The sequence below is a fragment of the Cucurbita moschata genome, unplaced genomic scaffold, assembly GCF_002738365.1.
Source record: "Cucurbita moschata cultivar Rifu unplaced genomic scaffold, Cmos_1.0 Cmo_Scf00007, whole genome shotgun sequence".
Taxonomy (NCBI): domain Eukaryota; kingdom Viridiplantae; phylum Streptophyta; class Magnoliopsida; order Cucurbitales; family Cucurbitaceae; genus Cucurbita; species Cucurbita moschata.
This window is the reverse complement of record NW_019268523.1, coordinates 3,588,563-3,602,543: the sequence shown is the minus strand read 5'-3', so window position 1 is coordinate 3,602,543 and position 13,981 is coordinate 3,588,563. Positions and strand designations below refer to the sequence as shown.

General features: G+C 33.1%; 2 protein-coding genes and 1 long non-coding RNA gene across 3 annotated transcripts; 2 read left to right on the top strand and 1 right to left on the bottom strand.

Annotated features, from left to right (window-relative positions):
- Positions 1-471: 471 nt before the first annotated feature.
- LOC111444629 (transmembrane protein 50A-like) lies at positions 472-3,696 on the top strand. The gene is made up of 4 exons (XM_023082583.1): positions 472-728; positions 809-896; positions 2,773-2,925; positions 3,451-3,696. Exons 1-4 carry the CDS (start codon positions 596-598, stop codon positions 3,482-3,484), a joined length of 408 nt encoding a protein of 135 aa, XP_022938351.1. The 5' UTR covers positions 472-595; the 3' UTR covers positions 3,485-3,696.
- On the top strand, positions 904-2,234 carry LOC111444631. Its single transcript, XR_002710716.1, has 2 exons — positions 904-2,039; positions 2,139-2,234. It is a non-coding gene; the product is annotated as an uncharacterized LOC111444631 (long non-coding RNA).
- A 612-nt stretch (positions 3,697-4,308) lies between the features above and the next one.
- Positions 4,309-10,088, bottom strand: LOC111445235. The gene is made up of 5 exons (XM_023083497.1): positions 8,522-10,088; positions 7,637-8,382; positions 7,462-7,551; positions 5,049-5,807; positions 4,309-4,933 (listed from the first exon to the last, which is right to left on the bottom strand). The coding sequence occupies exons 1-5, from the start codon at positions 8,628-8,630 to the stop codon at positions 4,802-4,804; spliced, it is 1,836 nt and encodes a 611-aa protein (XP_022939265.1). The 5' UTR covers positions 8,631-10,088; the 3' UTR covers positions 4,309-4,801.
- Positions 10,089-13,981: the final 3,893 nt, after the last annotated feature.

Sequence of the window (13,981 nt, the reverse complement as noted above, 5' to 3'; positions counted from 1 at the left end):
AGTGAGGGTGTATGATTATCCACGTGTCATACACCCATTGGCTTAACTCCGCGTAATTGCTTTATCGGATCTATGCCTTGCCTAATTTTTTTTTTTTTTCCACAGATTTTCTTTATTTGTAATTCTTCCCAATTTTATGCTTTTTTTTCTTTTTCTTTTTCAAGATTCTCTCTTTTCTTTCACATATCAATCATTTTCATGTTACATTTTCAGAAAAAAATAATAATAATTAATTTAAAATTAACCAATATATTACATAGATTTTATATTCTATTTCTAATTAAAAATTTTAAAAAAATATATTGAATAAGTAATAATTTGTTAAATACAAAATTTAAAATTAAAATACAAAATAAGTAATAATTTATTAAATATGTGTTTAAAAATTAAATAATTTTTAAAAAATATGTAAATTAATGGACGAAATTTTGTAATTTAATTATATATATATATATAGAAAAATGCGGAGAATAATATCAGAACTTCAACTGAAGATCGATGGGAGCTGTGCTGTCATTCAGTTCATATTAGCTTTTCCAAATCGTCCCGTCTCAAATCTCTAGCGCAAGGAGAAGGCAAAAGAAAGGAGCCACAAATGGATTTGGCGGAGCTGTGGTCAATTTTCGGCCCTGGCGTCGCCGGAGCTGTGTTTGGTGCCGGATGGTGGTTCTGGGTTGACGCCGTTGTCTGCAGTTCTGTTGCAGTTTCCTTCGTCCACTACCTCCCAGGTTCTTTATTCTCGCCTCGCGCTTTATTCATTTGCGAGTTCGTTAGGGTTTTTGACGGTGGTTTGGTATTGGGGTTGTAGGTATTTTTGCTTCTATTGCGGCTTTGATGTTCAATTGCGTTCGCAGAGAAGACATCGATTATTCTCCATATGAGGAGGGCGAATGGAGGTGAGAAGTTTTTGTCTTATCTACTAATCATGTTATGACCCTCTTTGTCTGATCATTCGTCTCGATTGAAAGCAATGTCACTGTGTTCTTCTTCGATGAGTTGATGTGGGTTGTGATTTAGTACCTTGTTAGGATTATTCTCCCTGGATGTGTTAGGATCTTATGAACTCGTCTCATACACCTGGGTCTTAATTCGTGATTTGCAATTTAGAATATCGGATGCACTTCGATTCAAACCTTGCGTGTTTGCAATAGAAGTTGGGGTAGGGCTTGGTTGGAGCACTCATCAGGAACTTTGAACCTGTGCAATTGAATATTATAAGCTTGGATAAGATGAAAAATCAAACAGGAAACACAAGTTAAACATTGTGTCAATGGCCGTGTTTTGTAAGAGCAATTTAGAGATGCAATTTCTGCACCGAGACTTCTCTCTTTTTTTTTTTCTTTTTTCTTGCGAGCAACATTTATACTGTACTGAATATTAATTGGACATCCCATCAATCAATTCTCTTCTACCCTTTTTGATCCATCTCTCCAATTTAGTGGGTTGAGTAGAGAAGGAACTAAGGGGCAAGAGTGAGGTTGTTCAGGAAGTACGTAAATGCGTGCCTAGTGATAGGAGAGTTGGTGGTGAAGAGCATGCATGTGCATAACTATCAGGAACGGAAACACAGAACGTAACTTCCTGATAGAATGGTCCAAGTGATAGTAAACATTAGCGAAGAGCCATCGAAAGTGTGATGTATTAGAGATTGTGATGCTCAATAGCTAAGATAGAAGAGTCGCTACTCATCTTGATTTTGTATGGAAATAAAAATTTTGTTACTTGAAAATCTCTTTTTAACATTTATCATTCCTCCCAAACATCATATCTTATAGGATTGCTATCTCAGGATTAAGATGCATTTGACGAGATACACGACCTAAAGAGATTTATAGATCAATCTAGTGGTTGGGGAAGAGGAAGCTTCACTCACTAAACTACAAAAGGTGATCCTTCAATTGGAGAATAATCATTAAAATACAAGAATTATGAAATAGTTTTTTGTGGTTTGATCACTGTCTAGAGGTAGTATGCTGTATACGATATTTCAAAGGGTATCCTTCGGAGCGGACGTATCTTAAAAGAAAATTCATTGACTTGTCTTTTTCCAAATAGACCAAAGAAGATCTTTAACTGCACAATTCTAAAGATCCTTTGCCTGCCTTTAAAAAGCCATGCCCGCAAGAATTTTCATCAAGTATAGGCCCATCTGTCTAGGAAGACAAACTGAATACAAATTCTAGCAAAAGAAAAGACCAGCCGATTATCTATCAAAGCCCGATTGTTCATCAAAATGAAAAAAGAAAAAAAAGAAAAAGAAGAAGACTGACCAGCCGACAAGAGAAAAAGAACAATAGGGGAAGAAAGGAGTAACAAAAGGATGATGAAACGAGAAAAAGTTGACTTAGACCAGAACGGGCCCTTCAATTTTTGCTAGTTTTAGAAGGAATTAGCAGGTGCCTGTTTTAGAAACTGTTCTCTTTTTCCAGGCAGCAGAAGCCAGAGTTTCCTGCTGTGCTTACAGCTCAGTTGCAAATGTTCTGGTTATCTGCTTATTGAAGGTGTAGGATGAGTTAATATTTCTTCAAAAAAAAAAAATTATATGCCCTCCGCTTTCATGCTAAACTAGAATATTGGTTCATGTTGAATTAATATGCTAGTTATCTGGTAGTTTTTACTTAGAATATCATGGAAATAAGCCTCACATTTTAGACCTATAAGCATACGAAAGTTAGATGAATCCGCTGATAGCATTGTGAATTTGATGTTTATGTTAATGTGGTGATAGTGTCTTTCTGTAATTAACTATACTGACGCTTCCCTCGACAACAGATTGAAGCTTTGGCTCTTCTTCGCTTATGTGGTATCATTCGTTTCATTAGCAGCATCAGTGGGACTCTTGATACAAGATTCAGTAGTAAAAACAGGGCCATCAGTGTGGACAGGAGTCGCAGGAGTATTGCAGTGTGTGTTTGTGTTGGTTAGGTAAATTGGCCTTCCCCGTTTTGATCATCTTAATTCTTATTTCTCCCATCTGTCTTCTATTAGGATTTGTGCCAAAAACATGCAGCCACTTTTTATTATCCACTCCACCTAGTTTGTCGTGGAATCATTCTGCAAGGCACTCTATGAAAGAAAAACTTATGGGGTTCTTTCATCTTGATGTTTCTCTTGATTTTGAGCATGACCGATATAGTAACATCTATGTTCCACTCTCTCTAAATCTACATAAGATGTTTTAATCATGCCATAAACGAAGTTTTTGCTTGAACAGGGATAGTTTCTGTTTAGCCATCTGATGCTGAATCAATAGATGCCCTTAATATTTTTTGGTATTCATTGCATTATTTCTGTAGAAAAACAAAATCATTGGGGGGTTTCATCACTAGCACAAGTATCACGTATAACTAACCAATACCATCTCTCAGGAACATGATCTGTTTCTTTTTTGGAGGTTCTTATAATGTTATTGACCATTTATGTTTTTTCCTGAAATACTGTCTGTTGCAGTGGGTTGATTTACTGGACTTCTCACTCGGAGTAAGACGTAAGAGGCTGAAGAATTACCAACTTCATATAGCTCCAGTGGACTGCAGACTACAGTGTGAGTCATTTGTGTGTATCATTTGACTTTTCCAACTATGGAACCAAAGGGCTTTTCTACTTGTAAATGTCATGTTAATTTCAAGCTGAAACCATGTCTATATGTCTTTATGCATTCAATATAAGTGAGTCAGATATTCAATCTTTCAGCCATTTCAGCTTTGTTGGTTTCATTTTTGTTCTTTTTTCCCTTCAAAACTGCTGTGAATTGAAGAAAATGAAAATATATATATAAACTTCGATAAAGTTCGATACAGCCCGTTTACAATAAACTTCGATAAAGGCATTGTAATTTGAAAAAATACCAAGTCCATTTACAGGAAGTGTTCCCTTTTCATTTTGTTTTCTAAATAGAAATAACAAACAGATATTATACGTACATTGAACGGTTTCTATTGGATCGACTGTCGTTAATGTGATATACATTTATCAAGAGCTGCTATGGTCGACGAAGTGGCTGTAAAAGTGACGAATTAACTTCATCAAGGAACACTATTTGCTACAATTTTTAATGACACAAACCATCGGTTTTATAACGACTTCCATTAATTTTAGTGTTAATAAGATAACTGCAAGCTAATTAAAAAAGGAAAATGGAAAATAAAATAGTTTTCAAAGCCTAAAATTAAAAAATGAGTTGCAAAAGTGGCACTGAACCAATAATCTCTAAAATTAAATCCACTTATTTATGTGTAATTAGTGCAATTCAATGTCAAACAAAGCTAACACACTACCCAACATAATAAACCAATGTAATGCTGAACGAAGACAAACTTTTTTTCATTTTCCTTTGAAGAAGCAGCAGCCCTTTTTTTTTTTTTTTCTCTCTTTTTCTTTTTCATTTTGCAAGCAAATTCCAGAATAAAAAAACTTCCTCGAAAGTGATAACAAAGAACCAAAACAAAACAAAAAGATGCAATTTGCATACATCTTTTTCAGTGCAGACAAAACATTGGCCTGCCAAACCTCAGCAACTGCCCTTTTAAACACCGCAAAAATTCCCGCTGTAGAGGTAGGCAGGATGATGATTTGGGCAACTGTAACTTATTGCACTATTTGCACTGTTCAGTGTTCAATTAACATCCATCTCTTCTTCCAACCCCAACTCCTATCAGCATTTCTTTAAAACCATGAAAACAAAAAGAAGGCAAAAAAAAGAAAAAAAAAATTAAAAAGGTGAAGGAAAAAAAAAAGAACTAACCCCACTGCCTTAAAAATTGTGAACAAGAGCTTCTCATGGGTGAAAAATAAAAATTATTCAGGCTTCCGAGTCAGATGAGCTCAATTCAGAACCGGCTCCATCCTTGCTGTCCTCATGAGATTCAGACGGCACAGATATCTTTGGCTGAATGCTACGGCCCATTTTTAGAGATGGCTTCAAGCTCATGTACTGCAATCGGAATTAGAGCATGGGTTATAATTTACAACTTCATCAGCTGATAGAGACAAGAACAATATTTAGAAGTGGGGAGGGATTATTGAAAGCAATATAAGTATTTGTTCACCTCCCGATAGAAAGAATTGATCTCTTCTTCAGTAAGGCCTTCGTCCTCACCACAGTTCTCATCCCATCCAAGAGAACGAAGAAACGCAGCCTCCTCTTCATCTAGAGATTCAGCAGCAACGTGGGTCTCAGTTTTTTCACCACTGTCACAAGATGATCTAACCTCTTCAGAACTATCTCCATTTGTATTCTCCACAACACCATTTTCAAGAACATGAGGACTTGCAGGAGTGTCAATTTCTTCCCTTGTTAGTTCATTAGATTGGCCAATTGAAGGAGATTTCACAGAAGAGCATGAATCTGAAAGAACAGCAGAAGAACTCATTGAAGTTTTCTTCTTAATGAGGTTAAAGAAATCATTCCGACTCTGGACTTGAGATAAGGACGGTCTTTTTTCCAAAGTTGTTCCAGATTTGAGATCTAAGCTAGCCATCTTGCGCTCCACAGAAGCAACATTTGAATTATTCGGGCTTCTCAAAGGAGCATGTGGAACTGAAGGTGCAAGAGCGAACTGGCTGTTTGCATTACTAGTTGGACTTGAGACATCCTTTGCTGTAGGGGAGACACCATTTTCTCGTGCAGGTTTTAAAACAAGAAACTTCCCATGAGAACTCTTTTGAGCATCGGACTTGACATGTCCTCCACGAGATTGGTTGGCATGGACTGACGAGGGCAGGGGCTGTCCACCCTTGACAGTAACATTAAGTTCTCCAGTTCTTGATGCTAATTTGGGCTTTGATTTATCAGACGAATTAAGCGCCTGTCGAAATACAAACAGAAAAACAAAAACGTTAATGATTATCTAAAGGGAAGAAACAGGAGATTTGCAGTCAAATATAATAATCAGAGATATATTACTATATTCATATTACAAGGGTGGAGAACTTTATGGATTCATTTTATCAAAATTGCTTCTAAAGACAAATCTTCTAAAAGTATCTCGAAAGATATGGTCTGTGTTTGAATTCCCATTTATTTCTTCAAGTATAAATTTAAAAATAACGTATTTAAATCCAATTATACTTTTCAAAGATTAAACGATTATTGATCAGGTGTGAATAAATTAATTTAGAACATTAAATAAAACACTACAAAATAAAAAAATTCATCTTCTACTTTTTTTTTTTTTTTTGTTCCAAGTCTATATTAAGAATTATACTGCTAAGCAAGTTTTACATCACCATACTGAAACTCAACCATAATTTACATCAGCTTCAAAAAAAAAACAAATAGAAGAACAAATTGGAACCTTTCAGAAGAGGAAACCTCAGTTAAGTTATAACTATTGATACTAGAAAAGGGGTTGGCAATCTGTTAACAGCTTAACAATCTTTCAGGTAAAATTTTAACAAAATGATAAATAATAAGACTTGCCTACCAAATATAACACGTTAACAAACAAAATACCAGACACCAGTAACAAATTGGCTACAGCACAATAATCAAATGAAGAGAGTTAATATGGAAAGTTCACACTTCCCTTATAGCCTATTTAATCTACCACCGGCCTTTTCTACCCTTGAGAGAGAATAAAAAGTGGTAAACCAAAGATAACCCAGTCTGCAAAATGTCAAAGAGGCAAAGCACATGTGCGCATACTATGAAATTGGATCCAAAAACAATTCTCATCATCTCTTTCCTATCATCTAGTTTCTACAAATTTCCAAAAAGGTGGTCAGGCAGGAAAATAAGGACAAACCCCTTGAAGAATTTAAAATAACCCTTTCTTAAATGAAAGAATGCATTAGATGATGATAAAGCCCTCTGGCACCCTTTTTCTGGGAAAAACTAGTATTTATCCTTTCAATCATCCTTAAATTGAGTTTCAGATCAAATAAAAGGGGGAAATGTGGCTCATAATCTAGCACATCATAAATGACTTTGAACCAGAAACTTCTAGCAAATGCTTTGAGTTCCACTATCTAACACATACACAATGTTCTTAAGTCAATGTGTGAAGAGATAGAATACTTGAATTATAAACTTCCACGAAAAATTCTACAGTTTCTAAAATGTTGAAGCAGAGTTTATTTAACAAGTTAAATCGAAAAATTTAATTCACCAGACGCCAGCAGCAGGTGCAGAAAAATATCAGAACAATAACTAGTATTCTTCTCGCATAGTTTTCATTATATTTTACCAAAAAATGACTATTATCATATGTACTTCCTAAGTACCTGATACTACGACACAAAAGCAGCTGTGAAGAGAGTATTATTAGTCTTATATGAAATCAGCAATCGACACAAGTTGTGAAGGTACCACATAGATGGTTCTCAGTTCTCTTATTTTTAGTACCAACCTTTTCATTTTTGAACCAACAATCACAAAAAAAAAAAAAAAAAATTAAAATATAAAGAGGCAGGAACAAATCTATCCAACAAAGATTCAACAATTGCATTAGCACCAATTACCGAAGCTTTTGGCATAGAAGGTGTCACCGGTATTAATTGCCTGGACTGTTTAATAGCCAATTCCTCAAGCCTCTGGGTCTTGACAGATAACTACCAAAGTGAGGGGTAAAACGATGAGACTGTTAGATAAAAAAATGCACATAATATACAGCAGAAGAAGGTTATAGAAGGGTACCTCAGAAGCCTGGGGAGCAGCACGAGCTCGAGATGGAGCCTGCACCAGCGCTTCAGCCATATTTAGTCCAGCTGTCACACTCAGAGGCCCTGCCCCTGATGTAGCAGGAACAGTTTGTTGAAATGACGATGACCCTGTGGTACTTCCAATCATACTGGGCACCTCAGCAAGGGCAGACGTCCATCCCTCTCCACCAACAATTAAGGCCGAATTCCCAATTGGTAAGCTTTGAACTGATGAGCTCAAACCAGGAGATGAAACTCTTCCAATTTCTGATGCTCCTTGCTTTTCTTCAGATCCCAGTGATGGAAAATCCTTTTCAAATACAGCTTTCTGAATGCTACTACCAACACTAATTCCAGGAGGCATTCCATTGCTGCTGTTGACACCAGCTTTCAAATCTGTTGCAACTCTTCGGTGAAACAACTCATCTTGCTTCCTGGATACCATAGAATGGGAGCGCCGCAAAGCATCTTTATCAACCCTGTTGGGAAGTAACTTTCCCAGAGGGTCATGAGAGTCCCGGTCCCAATTATCCCCAAAGTTAAACCTGTCCTTTTCTTTCTCACGATCCTTATCACGATGACCCCTGTTAAAGCTACTATATGCATGTTTGGCAGAGCCATTGCTTGAACTTCTCCTTGAATTTGATGAAGCTGTCCGATCCAGAAAAGCAGGACGTGAAGTGTCAAAATCACCAGTGGTCTTTGAAGTTCTATTTCTCGGTTGAGATTGAGAAGGCACATCTAAACAACACAGGATATACATTAACGGTGTTCACAACATCAAAACAAAGGCAAGTCAGCAGTACGTGAAAGCATCTTTATTGAAAGCATGTAACAATAAACATATACAGAAAAAAGGAAAGAAAGAAAGAGTCAGTACCTGAGTGGGGCGAAGGCGACTGAAAATGGTGGTTTGAATTGCCGCCACCAGTAACGCTTCCAGTATTTCTCAACCATTCTGGAACTAAAGTGGGTTCACTTCTTTCCATAAGGAATACTGAACATGATCAAAATATCAGAAGAAAAAAACACTTCTTGCCTTCTTTACCACCTCAAATTTCCAGAAAACTTACTCCTTATGCAGAGGAATTTATAAAACCCTAGCCTGTACTTTATTATTTCGAATGCCTAACCTCTATTTATTTTGCGCTGAACGAACTTTCACGGGCATCCCTGACTATGCAAGTCACGACTACAACCCATATGTGTCATCAACTTCGTGGCATAACCAAGGTTCCACCAAAGATTGACCATGCGCAGTGAATTGCTTCAGATTTGCAAACACGCGCACGGGAGTGAACGCAGAAGATGATTCTCAAAATTTATGTCCTAAATGCCACAAAAGAAGTCAATCTTCTACAATTATCCCACTTCACGGCCACCACTATTCAAGCAAGTAACTACCAATTTGGCTACAAGCTGAACGCATTCTGAACGGGTTTTATCTTATCGTATGTGCAAAATCAACATAACCTAATTCTCATACGGGAATGGAATATCAGAGGATGAAACCAGAGGAAATAGCAGGGATATGATGAAGCGGTTCAATTAAAAAGAATGGTAAGAGGAAAGGCCTCACTATCGCTCCCGGCCTCGGTGTAGATTCGGTCAGCAAAACACCTCGAAACCCCTCGTCTTTGAGGGAATCGGTTAAAGATGCAGAGATATAAAGAAGGTATACCTGACGAATAAAGCAGTAGAGCAATTCCAAACCAGAAGATTGTCCCCGTCAAAACAGTTCGATCGGAAAAGGGAAAAACAAAATCAAAACCTAACGAAATAAGAAATTGGGACAACCAGAATCCGAACTCCGATTGAATGTGCCAAAAAAATTATCAGAAACCCTAAACCAAATATGCACCCTCCAAAAATTTTCCGCCGAGGTCCAAACCGCAAGAGTAATAACAACACACGAGATAAATAATATAACCTGTGAGATATCCGATGAAGACGAAGAACTAACCCTACCCTCAAACTGATTGACGAACCCCAGAAGTCGCAACTGTTTTAATAACTGCCCCCACTGGTTGCTGTATATTCCCAAAACAAAAAGAAATGCGTCTGAAGAGGGCAACAACAAAATCTATATATATAGAAAGAGACTGTGAAGAAAGAAGCGGCGGCGGAGAGAGAGATAGAGAGAGAGAAGGGAAGGGATAGGGAATGAGAGAGAGAGAGAGAGAGAGGCTTGGGTGTTCAGAGCAGCGAATAGGGTTTTTGTCTGTTTGTTCGGTTCGGCTCGGTCAGCTTCAGCCCCCCTGTGGTGGCGGAGAGAACGGAAACCGGCAGAGAGAAACGCAACGGCGGAGAGAAAAGATGAAGCGAGCGTGTAGGAAGGCCGGAGAGGGGAGACGGCGAATGTGATAAAAGAAAAAAAAAACTCGTCTTTGGCTTTCTTTGACGCTCTGAAAATCAAACAAACGTCTCTACAGTTGAATTCCCCTATTCTTCTCTTCTCTCAGGGCAACAAATCGAAATCTTTTTCCTTTTTTCTTTTTTCTTTTTTTTCTTTTTAATTATTATTATTATTATTATAAATATATTTTGATATCTTTGGGCTCTCAGAAAAAATTCAATAAAAAATTCCCCCAATTTTGTTAGTGCTGGGGGCGATTTGCTGTGACTCGGTGTATGGTACATTGTAGGTAGCCCACATATTTCATAAATGCCTTTTTTTTTTTATTGTTTTTTAAAATAAATTTTAATTTATAAATAATTAAAATATAATTACATTTTCTTCTCAGGAGAAATAAAAATTAATAAAGTAGTAATCACATTAAACGTCGGTTTAGTTATATTTTATTTCTTCAAAAACACATGGTTTGCATTTATCTTTTTTTTACCAAATATTTCAAAGACTAAATAATTAAATACTTTTTAAAAATTATTACGTTATTCATATTTTTTATATCAGGTTTCATATTTATATTAAAAATATTTGAATTATAAGCCAAATTTAAAAATAAAAACTTAATTTTTATTTTTTTAGTATTTATATTATATCCTTCCTTTAAATTTTTTACCTACCATCACTCGTTACCCATCTCAATATGTCCTTTACATTTATTTTGAAGGTAAGAAGCTTAAATGAATGGGTTTGACGATGCATTATTTCTAAACTTACCTTCTACCCAAACAATATATATTTAATACACGTCATCAATTAATTACATTGAAATTTTGGTTAAAAATATTAGAACATATCACCATTTTAAGCGTTATTTTTTACTAAATTAGTCTCTAGGTTTAAAATTAAATTAAACAGTTTCAATATTTCATAAATTCACGATTTTTTATATGACATTTTTAAATATAAAAAAAAAATATATGGTTAGAATAATAAATTCCAATAGCATAAGCTCTAATAATTATCTGTATCAGTTAAGATAGTATCTCTTATTAACCAATAACAACAACAATTTTTAAACATATCTTTGTCTTGTAGCCACCCTTTTTCGTCCACCTCCAACTTTTCCTCCTTGGTAGCCGCCTCCTCTTCCTCCTCGACACAAATAAATAAACAAAAAATCTTAAAATACATCTGCAAAAATCATCGGCATAAACGTTGCTCATGCTTTGCATCGATAGAACTAGAAGTGTACTTTTTTCGAGGCAATATGCATCAGCAAAACCCTAAACCTAACATCTTATATCATTTTGTGGAAAACATGTTTTATTGACATAAAAGAACTCTTTTTTTAATTAATTAAAACCTCAGGGATAAAATAGTAATTTACTCTAATATTATTCAACCAATTTCATTTTTAATTTTAAAAAGTTAAATAATCGGGATTTAATTTAATTTTAAAAGAGAAATAAATAAATATATATTTGATGTGCATGCATGGATAAAGGGGTAATGGGCATTATGTAGATGCATGCATGCATGCATGCATGTACGGAAAGGCGTTTGGATCATGTGGTTCTCTCTCATTTGGGAACGCGTTACGCGTGGAAGGAACCGTTTGATATTTTCTCGTACGCCCAGGACCAGGAGTGCCTCTAAAATATTTATTTATAAATTTATATATATATATATTGCCGTCCCTCTGCCACTCACGTGACGTGTAGTCACCCACTATTTCCCTCTCTATTCTCAACTTTCCCTTTATATCCTCGGAAAAGCTAAGGAAATTCCTTTAAAAAGAGAAACAAGAATCTAATATTATTATTATTTTTCTTTTTTTAATTATTATTATTATAAGTAAATTAATTATTTCTTCAAATTAATAAAAATACATCCAAACTTTATATTTTGATATTATTAAATAACAATAATAATAATAATAATTAAAAAATTGATATTCCTATTTTAACGGTATACGAAGTGCAAGGACTTAATTACAAAAACGGTGTCTCCTTTCAAAAAGGCCTCCTCGAGTCAACATTTGTTGTCTATTTATGAAGTTTATTTCATCAATAAATGCTAAGTATCAAGACCAAATTTAATAAATATCTTCATTCATATAATTATTCTAAAATAAAAACGAAGTTTCCTCAACATAATTTCAAAGAAATTTCAGGAAATTCGTTCAGTAGATACTCAATTTATAATTTATGACATATTTATTTTTCGATATTTCTTATTTATATAATTTTTAATTTTTAAATTTTACGTATCCAAATTTGGAATATCGAGTTTATTAATTAGTCTATGAAATTTAAAATTTTAAACTATTTTCATTTTTATACTTATGAAATTGCTAGCAAAATCTTAGCCGTAAATGATTTGATAATGTTTTGATAAAATACAATATTTAAGAAATAATCCATGGTTTTTATGTAATTATTTATTGGCCACATGACATCTTTGAACAATTCCTCTTTGCACTCTGTCCTTTTCCGTACAATTTTATTAGCTTTTTAAAGAACACACAACCTTTTTGAAATTTGAGAATATTAATTAAATAAATTATTGACATTTTTTTTTGGTGGGATAATTATAATTGTTATTATATAAAATATATAATAATATAATTACAGTCTGTAAATTTATGACTGTACTATTTAATTTTAGTATTTTATTTTACTTTTAATAAATCTAATACTTTTTAATTTTGAGTGTCTGTATCATTAAAAATATATATATATTTTTAAATTTATTACGGTAAAACTTTGAAATGTGTCAACATCTTTTATAATATAAAACATAAAACTTAAAATAAAAAAATAAATGTGTTTAAAAAATATCTATTAATTTTAAAATATTTAGAGATAATAAACATATTTTTTTAAGAGTTAATGTTACTTTTAAAATTTTAGGGATATTTTAAAAATATAGTCTTAGTAATAAATATATTTTTAAAATTTAAAAAAAAAAAGCGTGTATTTTATTGATTCTAATAATTGTTTTTTAATAATGATTATTAAACATTTTTTAAGATTTAAAATACACTTTCACTTTATAAAATACCAATTTCGTGTCACTTTTCGTTGATTAAGAGAATCTATAAATAAAATAAATAAATCTTCCTATATCACTTTAAAAATTTTCAATTTATTTAGAACTATTTTTAAAATTTCGCTTTAAAAATATATTTTAACAAATTAAATAATAATAAAAAGTCAACAAAGCACCGTCCTTTTTGGGCATTGCACCAAAACACAACGCATAGCAAATGATCCGTAATTTATTTCATTATTGCTATGGTTTCATTAAACAATAATGATCTTTACAACTATATTGGTCCACCGTTTATTTATGTCATTTTGAGGGTAAAAATCTTAAAACTATATATATATATATATAACAATCATTGATCTTAATATATAATATTATATAGTATTGAAATTTTGAATATAATTTTGATTTGTTTTTTAAATTTCAAAATTGAGTTGAATTTATTTCATTTAAATTTTAAAATGTTACATTTTTATTTATATTATTTAAAAATAAAAACTTCTCTTATACATTTTAAAATTATAATTTAAATAAAAAATTCATTAAAACATTTACGACATATCTAAATATAATTATTTTACTATGAAGATAACCATACTATTTGTCGCAATATATTCTAACATAATTTTAAAATATTATTTATGAACCATTAAAAATAATATTAAAACTGTTATTTAAGTTAAATAAAAGCCGTCATTCAACATTAAAATCATAAAGTTTTAAAACATTATTATTTGTGGTGGATTAATTGAGATGGTTAGAATCATTAATTAATTAAGTTACTTTAATTATAATTATTTATATAGGAGAATCTAGGAAGAGATGAATCTAATCTAAATAACAATAGTATCGATTTATTTATTTATTATTATAAGAGATAATTTTATATTTTGTAAAATTATAAATAAATATCTATATTTAAAACCTTTAATTTTTTTG